Source organism: Solenopsis invicta, chromosome 11 (genome assembly GCF_016802725.1).
Source record: "Solenopsis invicta isolate M01_SB chromosome 11, UNIL_Sinv_3.0, whole genome shotgun sequence".
NCBI classification, from domain to species: Eukaryota; Metazoa; Arthropoda; class Insecta; order Hymenoptera; family Formicidae; genus Solenopsis; species Solenopsis invicta.
Window position 1 is genome coordinate 4,791,050 of NC_052674.1, and position 17,963 is coordinate 4,809,012.

The window sequence follows — 17,963 nt, forward strand, 5'->3', positions numbered from 1 at the left end:
TAAAATTTTATCGTATACAAATTTTGTAAAATTTTTCATAGCAAATATATCTGCTATATTAAAAAATATTTTGCGCTGAAAGTCGTTTATTTATATAGGCGTACATTATATTTTCCTGTACAAGTAATATATTTAAATTAAAATAATGTAATATCTTTGATGTTATTCATTTCAAGTATACCGTGAAATGATTCAATTTTTTAAGAATGAATCCATATGTTTTATGTGATAATCATCTTCGCCAATAGAATACGTGTACTGTAATATTATATATCACGTTTAGCAAAGATAACCGACGCGGAGGTGACTAATAGAACTATAACAATGTTGGCAAATATCTTCATTTTTGCTCTTGACACAAGCACCAAATTATTATCAGTTTACAATGTATACATATACATATTTCTTAGAGTTTGCATAGAAACAATAATAAACGACATCATTTATTTCAACAAGTAGCTTGATTACTCAGAACGTTATCTCTTTCATCTATTTCTCAAATATACATTTATTAATTTTAATTTATTTAAGTCATATAAAGTTAAGCCAAAAAAATATTCATAGATAAATGATATGTGTTTTATGAAAATACAAATATTTTGTACTTTAAATAAAAAATTAAATAGTAACAATTATACATAGCGTAGTCGAGTGGTATGATACGCAAAACGTAAAAATGTACACCAATTATAACGATCGTTATCCCTGGCAAATAAGTCCGGATTTATGTAGTTTATAGTCTCGTATTGCCTTGTATCCAAATTATTAATAAATTCTGGTCTAGTACTAGTCACCAATAATTTACCAGAAACTAAGGATCATGATGCCTGAAGTCTAATCTCTGAGTTAGATGATGCGTGAGATGACTGGTTGGTACGTTTTGAAAGATGGATGTTTGTTGTCTCATTGATAGATTACTAGGCAATGGTTGAACAATAGGCAATGCCGGGGGTAACGGCAACGGTGTTAAATGCTGTGGGAGCAATGGTACTCCTGGTTGCGGTTGTCCTGGATAATTAAAAAACCTGCAAAAAGACACACATGTTAATATACCACAAAACATAATCCGTATTTAACAGATTCACAACGAGAAATGATAATAAAATTGAAATTAAAATCATCATTTCAAAATCACATAATAAAATGCACCTACTGTAATTTGCACGATAATTATAAATTCAACTTTTTTCTTTACATACACTTAAACATATCTAAAAATCATTTTATATTGCTCAAAATCTGCAAAATAATCTGTTTTTTTTTAATAAAAGAAAAATTTATATTTTAATATTTTGATCATTTTTAAATGTCTCCAAGAGATGGAATAGGATTTATGTAGAATATTAACAAGAAAGTTTCGCAAGACAGACAGCATATTCTTTACAAAAAAACAAGAAAATTTCGTTGGAAATGATTGTAATTTCTGTAGATCTGTACCATAAGCGATCACCGACAAAAATGGGTCGTGGCGCTGGAATTCCTAAGCTCGAGTAGTATTGCTGGGCTAATAACTCGACGTCATTAGTGTACTTCCTTTTCCATTTAGTCCGTCTATTTTGGAACCATATCTTTATCTGTAAAAGAGATAAAATTATAAAAGAAGTTTAGACGTGATGCATGAAACATAGAAATGTCAGTTAATTAAAGTATTTAAGCTAATTGAGATAATTTATTAATTATGGATTTGTTTTAAAAAAATTGCTACTAGATTGCGATTGTAAAAGTTCTAATTTTTTTTTACAATAAAATACATGTTTTCCAATAATTAAACATGAATCAAAGAAAGTAACATTTATAATGATATATTGTTTGTAAATGAATACAATTATAAATGGATAAATATATATTTTAAATCTGTTTTATATATTAAATCTAAATTTACATAAATAAAGTTTTATATATTACATAATAAAATTGCTAAAACATCGTCATTTATATATCTGAATTTACTAAAGAGTAACATACACTATAAAAAAATAATGTCGTCTTTTATACAGAACGAAATTTTTCAAAGAGTCTCTTAGTAGTCAGTTGCGAACATAAGGGGCCGACGACGTATTCTAATTAAAAAATCGACGCCTCTCCGGTTCGTCGCCTCGACGGCGCGCAGCAGCCGTCGCTCGGTACATTTCATTCCGCGGCGGATGCGAGTCTCGCGACGACGAAACGTACGAGATGGCTTACGAGAAGGGGAAAATAGGGCCTCTCCCGAACTGGCTCGTTAACTCGGAGAAATATTGTGACAGTTATGTCTGCGGCACGACGCGTCTCTTTCTTGCCTCTGATCCGTCGTCCGATCGTTCTTCCTTTCGACCGCGATTGCGGAGATAATTATCCGGCTCGTTCGCAATATTTCGACCGGCGCTGGCAATTATTGCCGGCAAACAACTGGTCGGCGATGACGGCGCAATCTTCGCGATGGCGAATATTCTGGGGGTGCGGGCCGTAAATTAATTAGTTTAAAGCACGAGCGAGTATCAAGCGTGCGCTACAAAGTGCATTGCCGAGACTTACGCAACCATTGCACTCTGCCGGCTTTGTAGCGAAATCGTCATGTCGACAAATTATAGTGTGCTCTCTCGAGGACCGGTTAATATTAGAAAATAAATATCCGCGGAAAGTCCGTAGCGTGATTACGAACGGTGCAGAAATAAGAGAGAGATTTTAGTGTGTAAAGGACGCAGAAAGAAAATTGTCAAATGCGTTTCAGACTAACGTTGTAAAACTATTAGACTATTAATCGTATTTATATAAATATGATGTCTAATGCAATAATATGGAATTTAGTCTCTCTCCATTCTGTGAAATATTTTTCCTTCAAACTTTCTTCATATTTTATTTTAAAAACTGTATTTTAATAACCGAGTTCCGGTTACGTAGGATAAAAAAAACTTCTGAAAAGGTTAAATGCATGGTAAAAAGTTTCCTTCCATAACAGTTCGCGAGAAAGAAGGGTAGAAGTGCTAATTGGTTTTAAAGGACGATCCTCCCTCATGGCGCCACGACCTGGCGCCTGCACATATGGTGCCTCTACAAGCTCATAATTTAGAGCCAGTTGATTTTAAAGAACTCGAAGTACAAGAGGCTTAAACTCCTTCAGGTGCTAAGAAAGATCTACGGAAATCGAAGGCATTATCGCGATTTATTGAGTACAATATCCTGTTTTAGGATATAACCACTCCGCATTCTGTTCCAATTAAATTTGTTTGTTGACACGAACTCAATAGAGAATTATACTAGAATGATTGAATTGTTACTAGTATTTGTAAAGACATTAGGATAATGCGCAAATGGTACTTAGCCTTGAATTTTAAAATTATGATACACATTATGGTATACTAATTAATCCCCGATAAGCAAACGTCGCACAATCGCATCGCGAATTGAAAATTTTGCAATAATTGCACTAAGTTGATACGTCATTACGCAAGAGTTTTATTAAAATAAAATTTCTAAATAATATTTGTTAAATTCAGACAAATCTAAGATCTCTTTGAGGTATAAATATTTTATAATTATTCAAAACTAATTTGATACTTTATTTAAAATGTTACCATGTTGAATGTATATTTTTATGAACATACATATAAATTAATTATATTTTTTAAATATTTTATATCTAATACAGCTAAAATATTTTTTCAGTTATTAAACAGTTCCTTTTTAAATTTAATTTTGCAAATATACCATTAAGACGAATCGGCACAGCGTCATAGTTTTGACAAAATGCCAGCATTTTAAAATTAATTGCGCAAACAGTTATTAATATTTTATAAAAGATTAATGCATCTACATCTATGCTTCTACATCTACTTTTATATAAATATATTTATCATTGGAAATTATAATTTTGATGCAAGATTTCGTCATGTAGATTAATAAATATTTTCTTATCGGGAATTAAGAAGAAATGATCGAAAGTAAGATGTTTACTTGTGTTTCGGTAAGCTTTAAATTTTTGCTCAGCTGCAGCCGTTTTGCCACGCTCAAGTACTTGTTCCTCTCAAATTCCGCTTCCAAGGATTTAATTTGCGTGGCGGTGAACGCCGTGCGTGGTCTCTTCTTCCTTTCATCGTCGCTAATAGCAGCGACGGTCTTCTCCTGGACGTCCTCCCTGTCCGCGCTCGTGGTTGAATTCGCGCCACTACTGCTGGTACATGCTTCTGTAAAAATATTCCGCCCCTTGTACATCGAAAAATAAGTAACACGAATAAAACAGCTGTTGAGATATATCTCTTTATCATTCAAGCTATTATCCGCAAGCAATTATCATGTGTCAACGATACGATGACATTTATGATATGAGAAAGATGCGATCAGGCATTTAATACCCGCATCATGTAAATGCCTCTTTAATGATCGTTCGGAAGTAAGCCATATCTCCAATACGGTGCGATTAAGTAACTGCAAATTACAAAGCGCAAGTTCCTCGATGTGAAAAGGAGAAAGTATCACGGCGAGGTACGAATAAATTGATGTGGGCATCGAAATCGCGTCATTATTCACTCGCAACTCGTTGTAAACATCGTAAACATCGTATCTTTATCCTTTTAATCGCTTTTGAATGAAGCACATAACACGCGTGAATTTCATGCCGTTGAGCGCGAGCGGACTCCAATTACCCTCGTGGAATCCTCTTTCTCATCAATCTCGGGACTTTTTGTACGTCGAAGTTGTTTATATTTATATTTATCCCGAGCTTACAAGACTTGCCGTACACGACGTCGCGCAGCGTGTCGTGAAGAATGTCTTCGGGCTCACTTTTAGGCGGTTGGTAACAAGACCGCGGTCTCTTAAGCGTCGGAGGATCATCTTCTAATTATCTGCCCATTCGTCATCCGACGAAAAAATGTGGCATCGCAACGACTGAGCTTTCACGCTAGCGCTGAGAATGCTATGTTACTCTCTCTTTCTCTCTAATACTGATCTTCATTGAGATAATCTCGATATTTCTTCAACAGCTTTTCAAGTGATTTTTTTCTAAATATTAAACTTTTTCTAATTTCTAAACTTATGAAATATTAATTATGAAAAATGTAATTTATTCAAATTATTTAGTAATTTACGAACATACAGTCACGAAACTAATTATTCAGATATAGAAGAATATAGTAAGAGTTTATTTTATATTCTATTTTATGCTAAAAATTTACCAAATATATTTTTTCAACGAATACGCGATTAGAAATGAAAATTTGCCATTTCTATCAAAATAAATGTGTGTTATTAACAAAATTAGATTAAAAGATATATTTAAATAGAATTGCAACAAAATGCCGATTCTATTTTATCTCCATCTGCTTTTACTGTTGAAAGCGTTTGTATAAAATGGTAAAAAAAAATCATGACGGAATAATATTAAATTAATAATAAATAGACCGCGCGCAATATATTAGGCCTTCTCATCTTTATGTTTGACATTTCCATTGATTCTAATCTTATTATTGTTAATATTAAATAAAGAAAGTAATCTTATATATAGTCATTAAAACTAATTGTCTGGACAAACAAAATATTGCAGGTTTATTTTATACTACAAATTAAGAGTTTGATTTTAATAAAAATATAGAAATGCATCATTGGCAAGGGTTTTTACTTTGAATTTTTTCTACAATATTATAATATTTGGTGAATTTGAAGCATGAAATAAACTTCTATATTTTGATTCTATATTCCGGACAATTAGTTTCATGACTATATAAATGAAACTCATAAGTTGGAAATTGAAAAGTTGTAATTAATTATATCTTAATTTTAAATTAAAATTAGAGAATAAAATTAAGTATAGAACTGACAATAATAAAGAATTTTAAATAAAAACACCAATATCCCATAACCATTTAAACCTATTAGTATCAGATATTTGAATAAAATCGAAAACTATTCGGGAAAGAGAACGAGAAGGAGGTCGTTCAAGCTTACGGTTCAGGTGGTTTCTCGTGTGCTACGACAATAAATATTCCGAAAAAGCTATTCGCGGCGACATTATGCCAAGAAGCGCCGTTTACTGGCTACTAATTGTCAGATGGCGACGTAATTGTCGCGTTTCTCGCGCCTTTTTCGTGCCTTCCTCGCCTTTAGCTGTACTGCAGAATTGTCGGCTAAAACTGTACCGCCTCTAATTCACTACGCGCGAAATGCACTACCGACGTGCACGCTCGATGCAGTTATCCACGTCTCAAAAGAGAATCATGTCAACTGCTGTTGCAGCAGTGGTAATATTTCGTTTCTGGATCACCATATATCTTTCAAGTGCATTTGCAGAATACGATATTGAAACTCCGTAAAAACATTTAAGCTTTTTTGTTCTAACAAATATCAACATTACTTTTTTCTTATTGTACATCAATATACAATAATGTAATAACATTAAAATTAATCATTCTAGATCAGATAATTCGAAAGTATTAGGTTGCGACGCATCTGTAAGTCGCGAGCCGATTTTTGGACTGCGAAAAATTTTTTTAACTATGATACAAATCGAAAACAAATTTCGAAATAAAGTACAATTATTAAACTCTTTGCACATGAAAATAATTCTATGCGACGTCAAATATATTATCAAAATAGAAATAGAAAATAAGCACATTCCTTAAATCTTCATATGTCTTATATTTTGAAAAAAGGGTTTAACATTATAACAATAATTGAAATAATATCGCAATTTGTATAACACTAAAATCGAGTAAAAGCCAACGACAGTCATAACAAGGTCTTAATGCTCAAATAACATTTCTTATATGATTTCATATATATTTTCTTCGAACTGTAACGAACGCTTTTTTGTAATCTCTAAAGCTTAATGGTCGCGGATGTTTGCCATTCTAAAAAATGGTTCGTGATCCACACAAGTTTACAAAAAGGGTTATTCTAGATAATTTTTCTGGTTATTTAAAATATATAAGATCTAATATATAAATATATAAATATTAACGTCAAGTTCAATGAATTATGCCCTTGACAATATGTGATGCACATGGAATTATCACAACCTGCTCGCAACCGGAAATACGTGGAAAGAAGAGCGAAGAAGAAAAGAGATCTGCAAGGAGGCAAGTCTCTCACGGCTCATTTGTCGTCGAGTTTCTGACTTGGTTGCATTGACGAACGAGCTCTGGAAAGCAGTAGGAAAGGATTGATGCAGAGGAAGCGGCTGCAAAAAGGAGTCGACGACACGGGGGGAACGAAGAGGAGCGAAGCTCGAGGAACAGGGACACGTTGGACGTCGCGGAAATAGAATACCACGCCTTCTAGTTTACCTAATTGCTGCGAGGCACAGCGAACTTGTCCCCTAATTATTCGGTGACGAATGGCACGAGAGCACGCAGAGGTCCGCAATAAAGCGCGGCCAGATCTCATTCGTCTGACGTTGCTGGCCGTTTCATGCTCGTAATCAACCCCGAGTATAATTAATTTGCACGCGAGTCGCGACGATTGACAAATCTGTCTCAGAGATGACTTTACGACTGGGTCCTTTGTTGCCATCAAGATCTTAATATCCGAACAGTAAAATTACTTAAATTATTAACGATCTTATTAATAACTTGCTCAAGAAAATATATTTGAAAATTCGGTTTGACATTTAAAGATGTCAGATATTTAATACTCCAATTTCTACGACACGCATTTCTATCATTGATATTTTGATAGACATAACATCCGAGAATAGAAGATTAAAAATTTACTGACAAAGCTGTCATATATAAATGTAAAATTGTCGCTCGATATCATAGTGTTATAATGGACTCGTTCAAGAAGTGTTTCTCCGGTATCATCTCTTGCACTTTATGCTGTTCTTTCATGAAGATTTACGTGTCGCGTTGACGGCTTTGTAGTTAGACCCGACGTCCCACATATCTCAGGCCTAACACACGCAAACGAGAATTGTCCTTTCCTTAGATCTCGAATTTATCGCGTCGACCATTACGGCGTGTAAATCACGACGCGGTTACGTGCCCTCGGATGGAAATTAGTCGTTGAAACCCTTGAAGGCTTGTGAGATGCTGCAAAATTGAATCGCTTAACTCTCGTATTAATTGTCCGTAAAACATAATAAGCTAGTTCTCCATTATGTAGCGTCGGATAAAGATTGAGATATGTTAAATGCGGTGCTACTTCTAGTGACTGTATTATGGCAATAATTATTCTCAGAATTAATTTTATACACGGAAAGAACAATTTTGCTACTATATAAAGTATATCTAAAAATTTAGCTGAGTACAAAGATCTGAAGATAATTTTGTTAAATTATAAAAATAATTATATAGAATACATACTCGAACTGATTACTAGAATATCAAAACTTTTGTAGCATTACTCATTATGCTTCAATGTGCTTAATAATTATTATAATATGGTGCAACAAAATTATTGTAAAATCTGAATCCACATGGAAAAAATAATTTTACTGCAACATCTACAAATTTAGCTAGATAGAGAAAAAAAATAATTTTATGTTGAGCTATTAAAATAATTATGTAAGACGCCCAAATGATAATGTTGCTGCAAACAGTTTTAACATTCTAGCGATCGAGTTAAACATCCGATACAATTTTATAATAATTCAATATAATTATTTTCAGATCAATATTTCAGCAAAATTATTCTTTTTGTGTAGCTAAATTTTCAGATACAAAAAGAACTTCAGCAAAAAAGACCAATTTTTCCGTGTATGAAAAATTTGCTGTGCAAATGTATCATATAACTTCGTAAAATAATAACAAATTAATCATTACGTTTTAAAGGAAGCTTTCGTTTCTCGGGATTTCCAAATTATAAAGTCGCAATTGGAAATTTTTAAAGAAAATTCCAATGATTTACTCACATTTTGTAAATACTCGGAAAAATTTTGGAGAAATCTTACCAGCACCGTTTTTTACATTTTACTGCAAGTAAGAGAGTTGCTGCATTTCCATGGCAGAATTAGCAGGGGAGACAGATAAATAGTGGACGAAGAGCAGAAACATTGAGTAGGCGTGGAGCCTGCAGGAAGTAATGGATCAAACTCACAGGCGACGGTCCTCTCCGCGCGATCTTACAGATTCGTTACCGCAAGAGAAGTCTCATGTGGATTTTATAACAATTAGTTCCACTAGTATCCGTGATAATGTTACCAGCTAACCGACGCAAAATCGTCCCCAGCAGATGACGATATAACTCTCGGCAAGCTCAAAGAGTCACAGTAATCTTTGAAGATTTTACTATATACACGCACTTACGCTATTTAATCATTATTTAAAATAACTACTTTTTATTAACACCATCAAGATTTTTCAAATAATATATTGTGAACGTGAAAATTCAGAAACTTTCTTCACTGAAGATACATTAAGCAATAGTTAATATTAAACAATTAACAAATTTTATTTTTTAAAGACAATCTATTAACTATTTGTATTTTGTTAAAAATGAAATAACACTTTATTGTAACTTTAAAAAAACATTACTCAATTGTATCATTTATACAGTTAACGTAAAAATATTAGGTTTACAAGCTTGATTATCTTTAATAAAATTGCTAAAATATCCAGATTCTTTTCAAGTTGAATTTACGTAATTACGATAATACGCATATAATTAACGTTTAATGAAATGACCTTAACATATTATACGTATTAGTAATATTTAACAGCTAAAAAAATGGTATTGTCATCGGCAAATGTCTTTATTTGATTTGGATTCTGAGAGAACAAACACGTTATTAAGTACTTCTCAACGATTATATATGTGCAGTAACGTCATTATTGGCTATAATAATTTCAATAACTCTTATCGGCGAATTCAAACATTTCTTTAATTTCTTTATTATGTCTGTTTTTGCACAAAATGTCTTTATTAATTAAGTGATTTAACAAAATAAATACAAGTGTTTTACACCTGTGCGAATTTTAACATTGCCACACCACACATACAAGCGAATTTATTTTCGCATATATTATAAAATTGCTGTTAAATATTTAAGAAATTATTTAATATATTTAAAAAATAAAACGTTTTCATTATTTATTTAGAAACCTAAAAAGATAAGTAAAGTATTGTTATAATTAAAGGGTTTTTTTTACAAAACAGTCTACTTTTTATAAAATCTAATTTGTCACCAAATCATTTTTCATCAATATTGTCATATCGTGAACAAATTTTGTTCCGGCAAAAATTTAACAGAAATCTAAATATATAAACATGGTAAATATAAAATTCCCGCAAAAACAAGATAATCGGGAGATTTTTTCTTTTAAAAAAGTTAAATATTGCAGCTTATAACTTTGTTCTTATACTTATACGTCAAGAGAAAATTACCACATTTATACAATAAAGGCTACAAAAGTGAGAAGCTTCATCGTTTCTTTAAAATTTACATTTTGGACTTGTTCTTATAGAAATTTTTCAATTATTTTTCTTATTAATGTTAATTTTTAAGTCTTCTTTTATTTGATTGGAACAGAAGTTCGTAGCGACACATAAATGATTGATTTAATCTACGCACAAATACAAACATTTTTTAATTTCAATCTTAAAAACGCTACAAACTTTTGTTCCAACCTAATATAATATTTATATCTTGGGAAAATATTCTTTCCTGTTGTTTTTTAATAAAAGCAACAAGGGAGAGAATGTTCTTTGAAGTAGAACATTACATTGTAGATATTTATGCGATTGTCTGAAAATGTAATAGAGCGTAATGATACTAATGAAACTCACCATAATACATCTCTGGCTCAGGTGATGTCGAGCATACCATGTCAGTATCGTCGAGCTCAATTTCCTCCGCCATTGACATGGATGAATCGGGTGCAACAAGCATTCTCGTCTCCAATTCATTATCTGACAAATGTGATTATTTCGTTCAATCTTCATTATTGTGTTACATTGAGATTGCTTACAAAATCTATTATAGCTCCATATAAAAAAGTACGTATTGCTAAAAAAATGATCTTCATATTATGTAACAATTAAATATTGTAGCCGAATTTTCTGGAATTAATGGATCTCATCACGCTGACGCTGAGGCAGTTTATAAACAGCTGATATTTATCCTGCTTTCAAACAATTATAGAGGAACGTCGAAGCGTGATTGAGCTGCGCAAGATTACTTGTTACATTCCAGATTTTGGCTACAATATATTATTAATTTCAAAATAATTTTTAAGAAAGTGCTTTATATAATATATAAAGTATAAAGATATCATATTATGTGTATAATTTACAATATTTAATTGAGAGTATCATTAATCACATTATGGAAAAATAGATAATTTTTTTAGAAATAGATAATAAAATAATTGAAGAATTTGTTGACAGTTAAAGAAAAGCGCAGAAAAAAACTATAATCCATTATCTTTCTCCAAACATGATTAACAATAGATTTTAGAAGCGATTAAAATACATTTTCGATTTTCGTTATCACTCACTTTCTTGACAAAGCAAAGATAAATCGGTCTGTTGTGCAAACTTATTTTCTTCCTCCGCTATCTTGCTAGGTGCTAGTAGTCTCTCGATGCTGAAAGAGCATAATCTTGGATTTTCCGCAGAATCGCTCGTTCCTTTTGACGAATCTGATTTCTTCATCTCTTCATCAGACATCTTGAACACGTTTTGTCAAGCTCAAAATATTCTGCTAATAACATCTATAAAATAGTCTTTTTGCGAATGAATATCCTGCGTCTATTGAGATTAATTCTTCAACTGATAAATCAATTCTTGAAGAATTATATTTTTAAATTCTTTTCATCAATCTTCAATATCACTCACTTTTTCTTTAAAAACTTGACTCACACTACTTAATTAAAATCTCAAGAATCAGTTAATTGATTAAAAGTCGCGATAGAACTTCACCAAAACATGATTGAATGATTTTAATATTTCACTACAACACTTTTTAATGAATAACTTTTACATTTTAATTAAAGAAAAATTGAGGAAACGATACTGGCAGTGTAACCAAAAGAATCAATAAGACTCGTTGGTTACAACATTGATACCTCTTGATCTGTCGGAAGATTAGAGTCGAAACCAGTGACTGTTTTGTCGGGGTTACTCACGGTGTCCAACAATATTTTTTTGGCAGTCAAGTTAAATTCTTCGTTCTTCGAGGCGGTATCCTAAAGCCACGTGCTCAAACGTCATCGCGAGATCTACCAATCGCACAAACCTCTGGGCGGGTCTTGGCAAACACTTGCGTTTCTGGAAGGAGCTTTTAATGATCTCGTATCGCGAGACGGTAGCGATCACTAAACGGTGGTAATGAGGTGACTATAAATTTCTGTCACTGCCACGGAACGCCGTTTAATAATCATGATAGGTAGCAGATGCGATGCGAAATTAATTCAGTTATAAAGCCTAATAATTCAATAGAAGAAAAGAGGAAGAGCGAGTTGTTACAGATTTCGTCTGACTACACAAAAATATAGAAATAGTACGTTTAAATAATAACGGCTAGATTAAATTTAAATTTTAAAAATACTTTTATACATGTATCATATCAAAAATATTTAGTTGACTGTTTAGTTGAGACAGAAGTAATGCACACAAAAATAAATTAAGAATTTCAGACAACATATAATATTCATACAATATTTTTAAAATACATACAAAAAGAATTAAATATTTTCATTTAAATTAAAAAAAATATGGAAAATTGCTTTTTAGAACCGATACAAGATTTTGGCTGTGCAAGTGATATACAAGATCCTCTGGTTAGTTTTATTTAATTAAAGAAAGGTATTTTTTAACGCTAAAACGCATGTTACAATTTTCTAAAATCTTCATGAAAAATTTTATAAATTTTTTATTACATATTTCAAACAGCACAAAATTTTACATAAATATTTCTAAATATTTATGTAAAATTTTGTGCTGTTTGAGATATCATATCAAGAATGTGCAACATTTAATTTAATAATATTACATTGTTATTGGATAATTAATTCGATAACGTGACACTGTTTAAGCAAGTTCGATAAATGCATTCATGTCATTAAAATCGCTATTTCGATGACTATTTGATGGCAGCTATTACATCGTTCTTGTGATGCATGTTTTTACAAATTATCATATATATTAATGAAATCATTTTGAGCGCGTTGCCTAAAACACGAAAAACTGGGCCTTTGGTTTATTATTAGACACCGCCAAGAAGCAGCGCCCTGCGAATATCCGCCATTTCGGCGTACTTGCTTCTTCATTTGATATAAATTATAATTGTAATAAGATTATATTACCAATCGTATTTTAATGGTAACGTATACGATAAATTGATATAAAGATAATAAAATATATTATTAGAAGCAAACTTCTTAACAATCTACTTATAATTCTAGTGCAAATAATCGTTTCTTAAATAATTTTTGAACTAATAAAATATGATTTAAAATCTTTAATTATGATAATAAATAATTTTTTTAATGGAATTATTCCTTAAAATATTTGCTTTAATCAGAGAGCCGTTTTAATTGATTTATTGCAAGGATTTTGGGAAGCGCAGACAGTGTTCTCTAGAAACAGTCAGTGGGTGTGACTGGCGAGATCATGTTACCAATGTATAGTGCACCGCTTTGATAGACTTCTGCCCTCTCACATTCAGAAAATTGAAACCTTTGCGATGGCTGGTAAGCCAAAATGTTTGTTAATTTCACGCTTAATTGGCGAGTGGCGAGTGCAACAGTTAAGATATATCTTCGTTTCTCTTAAACACGTTCGCCGCGTGATATGTAACACGGAACAAGTTTCTGACGCGTTTGTTTTCTCTTGCCTTGAACATATTTTTGGAGTCGCATTTCGACATGTGAAAAGGGTTCACATTGTAACTTTATATTCGTACTATAATTATAAATTTTATATAAATATAATATATGCATGTTTCACGTTAAGTATATGGAAAAGGATTGAATTCAATAAAAACGAAATAATATCATGAACCTGTGTATTTATTTAGGCATTAAGACAGGCCTGCAGCATTGATATTCTGTGTTCACTTGCTAACTCCAGAAAATAATCAACCCTAATTACATCATTAATTTTGCCTAAAGATATTTACATATACGAATTCCGATATTTAGTTACATATTTTGACTGTGTAATTATATCTTAATTCATAATTACATTCTCATTATATCACTAAATATAATGAAAAACATAATAAATATTCTTAATATATTTTTAATAAAGTATATTATATAATTTTAATATAACCACTTAGCGTCACCTTTCATTGCGTTAAACGGTAATCTATTGTTATCCAAAATTAAACAAATCTGTTAAAAAAGGAAAGAAATTTACATTATCGTCAAACTTATAAACCTATATAGATGTATTATAATTTCAAGTATCTAAAATCAAGATATTCGCGAAACTTTTGCAGTTTGCATATCAGTTTTTACGAACCTTTCATCTTTTACGAACCTTTTCATCTTTTGGTCCATATATCACTTGTGGCACGTTACTTCCACGATCTTTTTCTCGGAATAAAGCATTTATTATAATGCATTTGTTACATATTTCATAGCATTATAATAAACGTTATATTATAATAACGATCCAGATAATGCATTATTGCTAAATTGTGAAACATCCATTAACAAACACTCATTCTCATAATGCTACTGACGAACATGTGAACATTATGACAACTCGCTCATTAAAAATGCTTGTGCATTAATAAGGAGTATGTTGCAAATAGGTTTTAGCATTGTACAACAAATAGTAAAGTGTCATGTATTAATTATACCATAATAATTTACATAATGGGGATAGTAATTGATTGAATAGAGACTCCTTGCAATGTGAATGGAGCGAGATTTGCATTTATTTTACATTTGCTGTGTAGAGTTACCGTTCCAAGTATTATTCTCATCATTATCATCCCCACCTGAATGTAGTCTGTGTATATTCCCTTGTGCTCTGATTGTTGTCCCTCCTTGATTACCCAAGTATCTTCTAAACAAACTGCATCACGAATAAAAATATTTATTTAATATATTTAATATTATATATTTCACACAATGATGAAATTTAAATTTGTTAAATCTATTAAAATACCATGTGATTATACGTAGGTTTATAATCGCACTTTTTGTGTGTGTATGTGTGTGTGTGTGTGTGTGTGTGTGTATGAGAGAGAAAGAGAGAGAAAAATTGTTTAACATGTTTATTGCGAAACCTACCCCGAAGATTGAACTACATTTCGTCGATTCGGTGAACTAGCTCTGTCGGGGTTATTTGTAGGTTCTACGGGATCACTATTGGAGTTGCCACGTTGTTGATTCGTGTCTCCGTTAGTGCCGGAAAAGTAACCTACTATATAATTGTAAATACGAATAACGGGCGTGAAAAAAGACCATATGAAGCGAGAAAAGAATCCAACGTCTTGTGTCGAAGTTACCACTGTTGTCACATTAGACTGGAAACATATAAGATTATAAAATAAATGTAATTAAAAATACGATATTTTATATAGAAGAAAAACTTACATTTACATTTTTCAAAGGAAGAATTAAAATAACGGCGGTTGGAACCAATTCAAGTTCCAGAAGGGTTTTGTCGTTTTCCTCATTAGTCAATTCTCTTCTGGGAAACGATGTTGACATGGCGAATTGTCGAAAAGGTAATTCAATGTTTTCGGTCACGTAGGTGCGTAAAGTGCGCAAAGTGTTGGATGGTTCAAATTGTCCTGTATGGGAATTGCCGGATGGTAATCTAAATTGAATTCTGGTCGTAGTCGCATTATTCGATGCCGAATTATACTTGGGTTGCTCTTGAATCTGCGATTGCTGCATTTGTTGCTGTTAAAGAAAACGAGACCATCTCACAAGTTAATTTCAATTGAATGTCAAATAAAAATCAATAATTAAAATAATGCTAACCTGCAGAGCGAGCTCCTTCTGTTTTCGTTCTAGTTTATCTTGAGCGATTTGTTGTCTAACTTTTTCGCGGGCTGCAGCTTCTGCAGCCTTTTCTCGCATTCTTTCCTCATGAGCCTGTTTTATCTCTAGCTCTTGCTGCATCTGCCGCATTTTTTGCACATCGCGCCCCATCTTGCGACGTTCAATCTCGCGTTCCCGTTCCTTTTTCTGCTCCTCCTCTAGTCGTTGTTTTCGTTGGAGTTCGATTAACTGTCGCGCTCTTTCAACCTTTTCCTAAAAATGTATGGTAAATGTATTTTTTTTATTCAAATATTATGTTAATGTCTTTATCTACATACATCAGGCGTCAATGTTTTATTTTGATTATCTTGGTTAGTTTCAGCACTTGTTTTCGCTGATGCTTCATTATTGTCTTGAGTCTCTGTTACAGCCTTTGCTGTATCTTCCGTGATATTATTTTCATTATGTGAGACATTTACTGGTGTAACAGACTCTGTTATACCAGAAATTAAATTTGCATTTGGATTGGAGTTATTATCATTTATATTAGATGTAGTAGTATCAGCAGTATTATTATTACTGCTACTACTAGTAGCTGCAGATTTCTGTTCTGCATCAATCAAGTTTGATGAAGATTGTTTGTTACTCTTCCCTGCTTTTATCAGCACATTATCAATTTTGGACGCTAACTCAGCTGCAGTTGTACTGCCAGCAACAATTTCCAATGGTGTACCATTTTCTCCAATAAAAAATAATGATGGTACTGGTACCAATTGATCTAATTGTTAAATTTAAGGAAAAAATTTCTCAAGATAAGAATAAGACAAAGTTATTAAATACAAGACTCTGTGGCACAATGGTAATGCGTCTGATTCCAGACAAAGCTATTAAAAGCAGAAAGAAAAATTATATAAAAGGATACAGATCTGGGCAAAGAATCTGTAAGACTCGGAGCCACTCTCTAATCTTATAGCTACAAAATGTTCTTGCTCCAGGCGAGAAGAGACTTCTGTAGCATCGATTGTCTGAGCAAATTGCACTGATGTATCATCTTTTCCTAAAAGAAAAAGAAAAACACATCTGTATGACTGTCTGAATTTACATAACTAATCTGTTAAAGTATCTACTTTGTATGTTTCACATATTGTGATGCACCCGTACATCGACACATTAGATTAAAAACACATGGTTTGAAGTTAGATGAGTCAGACTAAACTGTAAATGTATCAGAGCTAACCTAAAACTGTGACTACACACCTTCAATGAATACGACAAAAACTGCCTTTCTCGATTTAGACGTCGCAACCGCCTCGTTAATACTTCCCTCAAACCACTTCATTGTACTAGAATATTTGTACACTTCCTTTCCTTATGTTCTTTAGCACAATATTGATGATGTAATAAAGAAGTGAAACACTAGAAATTTTGCGATAGATTTGACGTTTCATGCAGAGTAAGGTTCAGCTAGGTCATATGATGAGTCGTCACTCTCTACCATCAGTACCATCTGATGATAGTGATAATGGAAATAAATCCTACTCATGATTTTCATGATTCATCTCTATCTCCAAACTAAAGCTTGAGTTTTTCATTCATCGTACACATAAATATTATAGAATATCAATTTGCCAATTAGCATTTTAATATTTTAGATTTTAGAGGATTAAAATGTGTCAATATTGAAAACAAAGTGCTTTATTTTGTTCAACCGGATTTGCAATGTTTGCATTGGTGACAAATCTGGACTATTCTCCAGAGGAAGCTCATAAAAACTTTGTTATGAGCAGTTATGAGCCAAATTTAATACAAAGATGTATACAAAAATTTTTATATCGTAATTAAATTTTTTGTTTCCTATTTTTTGTACACAGTTATTGAAAATTATAAATTAAATAAAATTTAAAATGTAAAAAATAAAAGCCATTACCATAAAAAATTTTAGTATTAGTAGCATTTTAAAACGTAAAACCACATTATTGATCGGTATGCTTATGGTCCTAAAAATAATTACAACTAAAATTTTTTTTACACGTGATAACTTTACGTATTTTGAAATTATTTAATACAATTAATATAAAACTTGCAAATCACATTTAAACATTCGGC

At 32.0% G+C, this 17,963-nt stretch overlaps 2 protein-coding genes across 3 annotated transcripts; both read right to left on the reverse strand.

Moving 5' to 3' along the window:
- Positions 1 to 75: 75 nt before the first annotated feature.
- Positions 76 to 12,779, reverse strand: LOC105194693 (homeobox protein ceh-19). Its single transcript, XM_011159752.3, has 5 exons — positions 11,409 to 12,779; positions 10,699 to 10,821; positions 3,934 to 4,163; positions 1,438 to 1,574; positions 76 to 1,025 (listed from the first exon to the last, which is right to left on the reverse strand). The coding sequence occupies exons 1-5, from the start codon at positions 11,578 to 11,580 to the stop codon at positions 812 to 814; spliced, it is 876 nt and encodes a 291-aa protein (XP_011158054.1). The 5' UTR covers positions 11,581 to 12,779; the 3' UTR covers positions 76 to 811.
- Positions 12,780 to 13,904: 1,125 nt separating this feature from the next.
- LOC105194694 (UBX domain-containing protein 4) lies at positions 13,905 to 17,331 on the reverse strand. 2 transcript variants are annotated; one of them, XM_011159754.3, is made up of 7 exons: positions 17,115 to 17,331; positions 16,780 to 16,914; positions 16,196 to 16,635; positions 15,858 to 16,130; positions 15,471 to 15,776; positions 15,159 to 15,394; positions 13,905 to 14,940 (listed from the first exon to the last, which is right to left on the reverse strand). In XM_011159754.3, the coding sequence occupies exons 1-7, from the start codon at positions 17,194 to 17,196 to the stop codon at positions 14,805 to 14,807; spliced, it is 1,608 nt and encodes a 535-aa protein (XP_011158056.1). In that variant the 5' UTR covers positions 17,197 to 17,331; the 3' UTR covers positions 13,905 to 14,804. The 2 variants fall into 2 exon arrangements, with proteins under 2 accessions (XP_011158056.1, XP_011158055.1); XM_011159753.3 differs by having other exon boundaries at positions 15,465 to 15,776.
- Positions 17,332 to 17,963: the final 632 nt, after the last annotated feature.

What these genes read in the sequence shown, in the direction of transcription:
- LOC105194693 (XM_011159752.3), bottom strand. Translation starts at nt 11,580, where the DNA reads ATGTCTGATGAAGAGATGAAGAAATCAGATTCGTCAAAAGGAACGAGC. An exon ending in ATCTTTGCTTTGTCAAGAAA is followed by an intron (nt 10,822 to 11,408) that starts GTGAGTGATAAC and finishes CACATTTGTCAG; the next exon opens with ATAATGAATTGGAGACGAGA. An exon ending in TAAAGCTTACCGAAACACAA is followed by an intron (nt 1,575 to 3,933) that starts GTAAACATCTTA and finishes TCTCTTTTACAG; the next exon opens with ATAAAGATATGGTTCCAAAA.
- LOC105194694 (XM_011159753.3), bottom strand. Translation starts at nt 17,196, where the DNA reads ATGAAGTGGTTTGAGGGAAGTATTAACGAGGCGGTTGCGACGTCTAAA. An exon ending in CAGATTCTTTGCCCAGATCT is followed by an intron (nt 16,636 to 16,779) that starts GTATCCTTTTAT and finishes TTTAACAATTAG; the next exon opens with ATCAATTGGTACCAGTACCA. An exon ending in AGAAGGAGCTCGCTCTGCAG is followed by an intron (nt 15,777 to 15,857) that starts GTTAGCATTATT and finishes TTTCTTTAACAG; the next exon opens with CAACAAATGCAGCAATCGCA.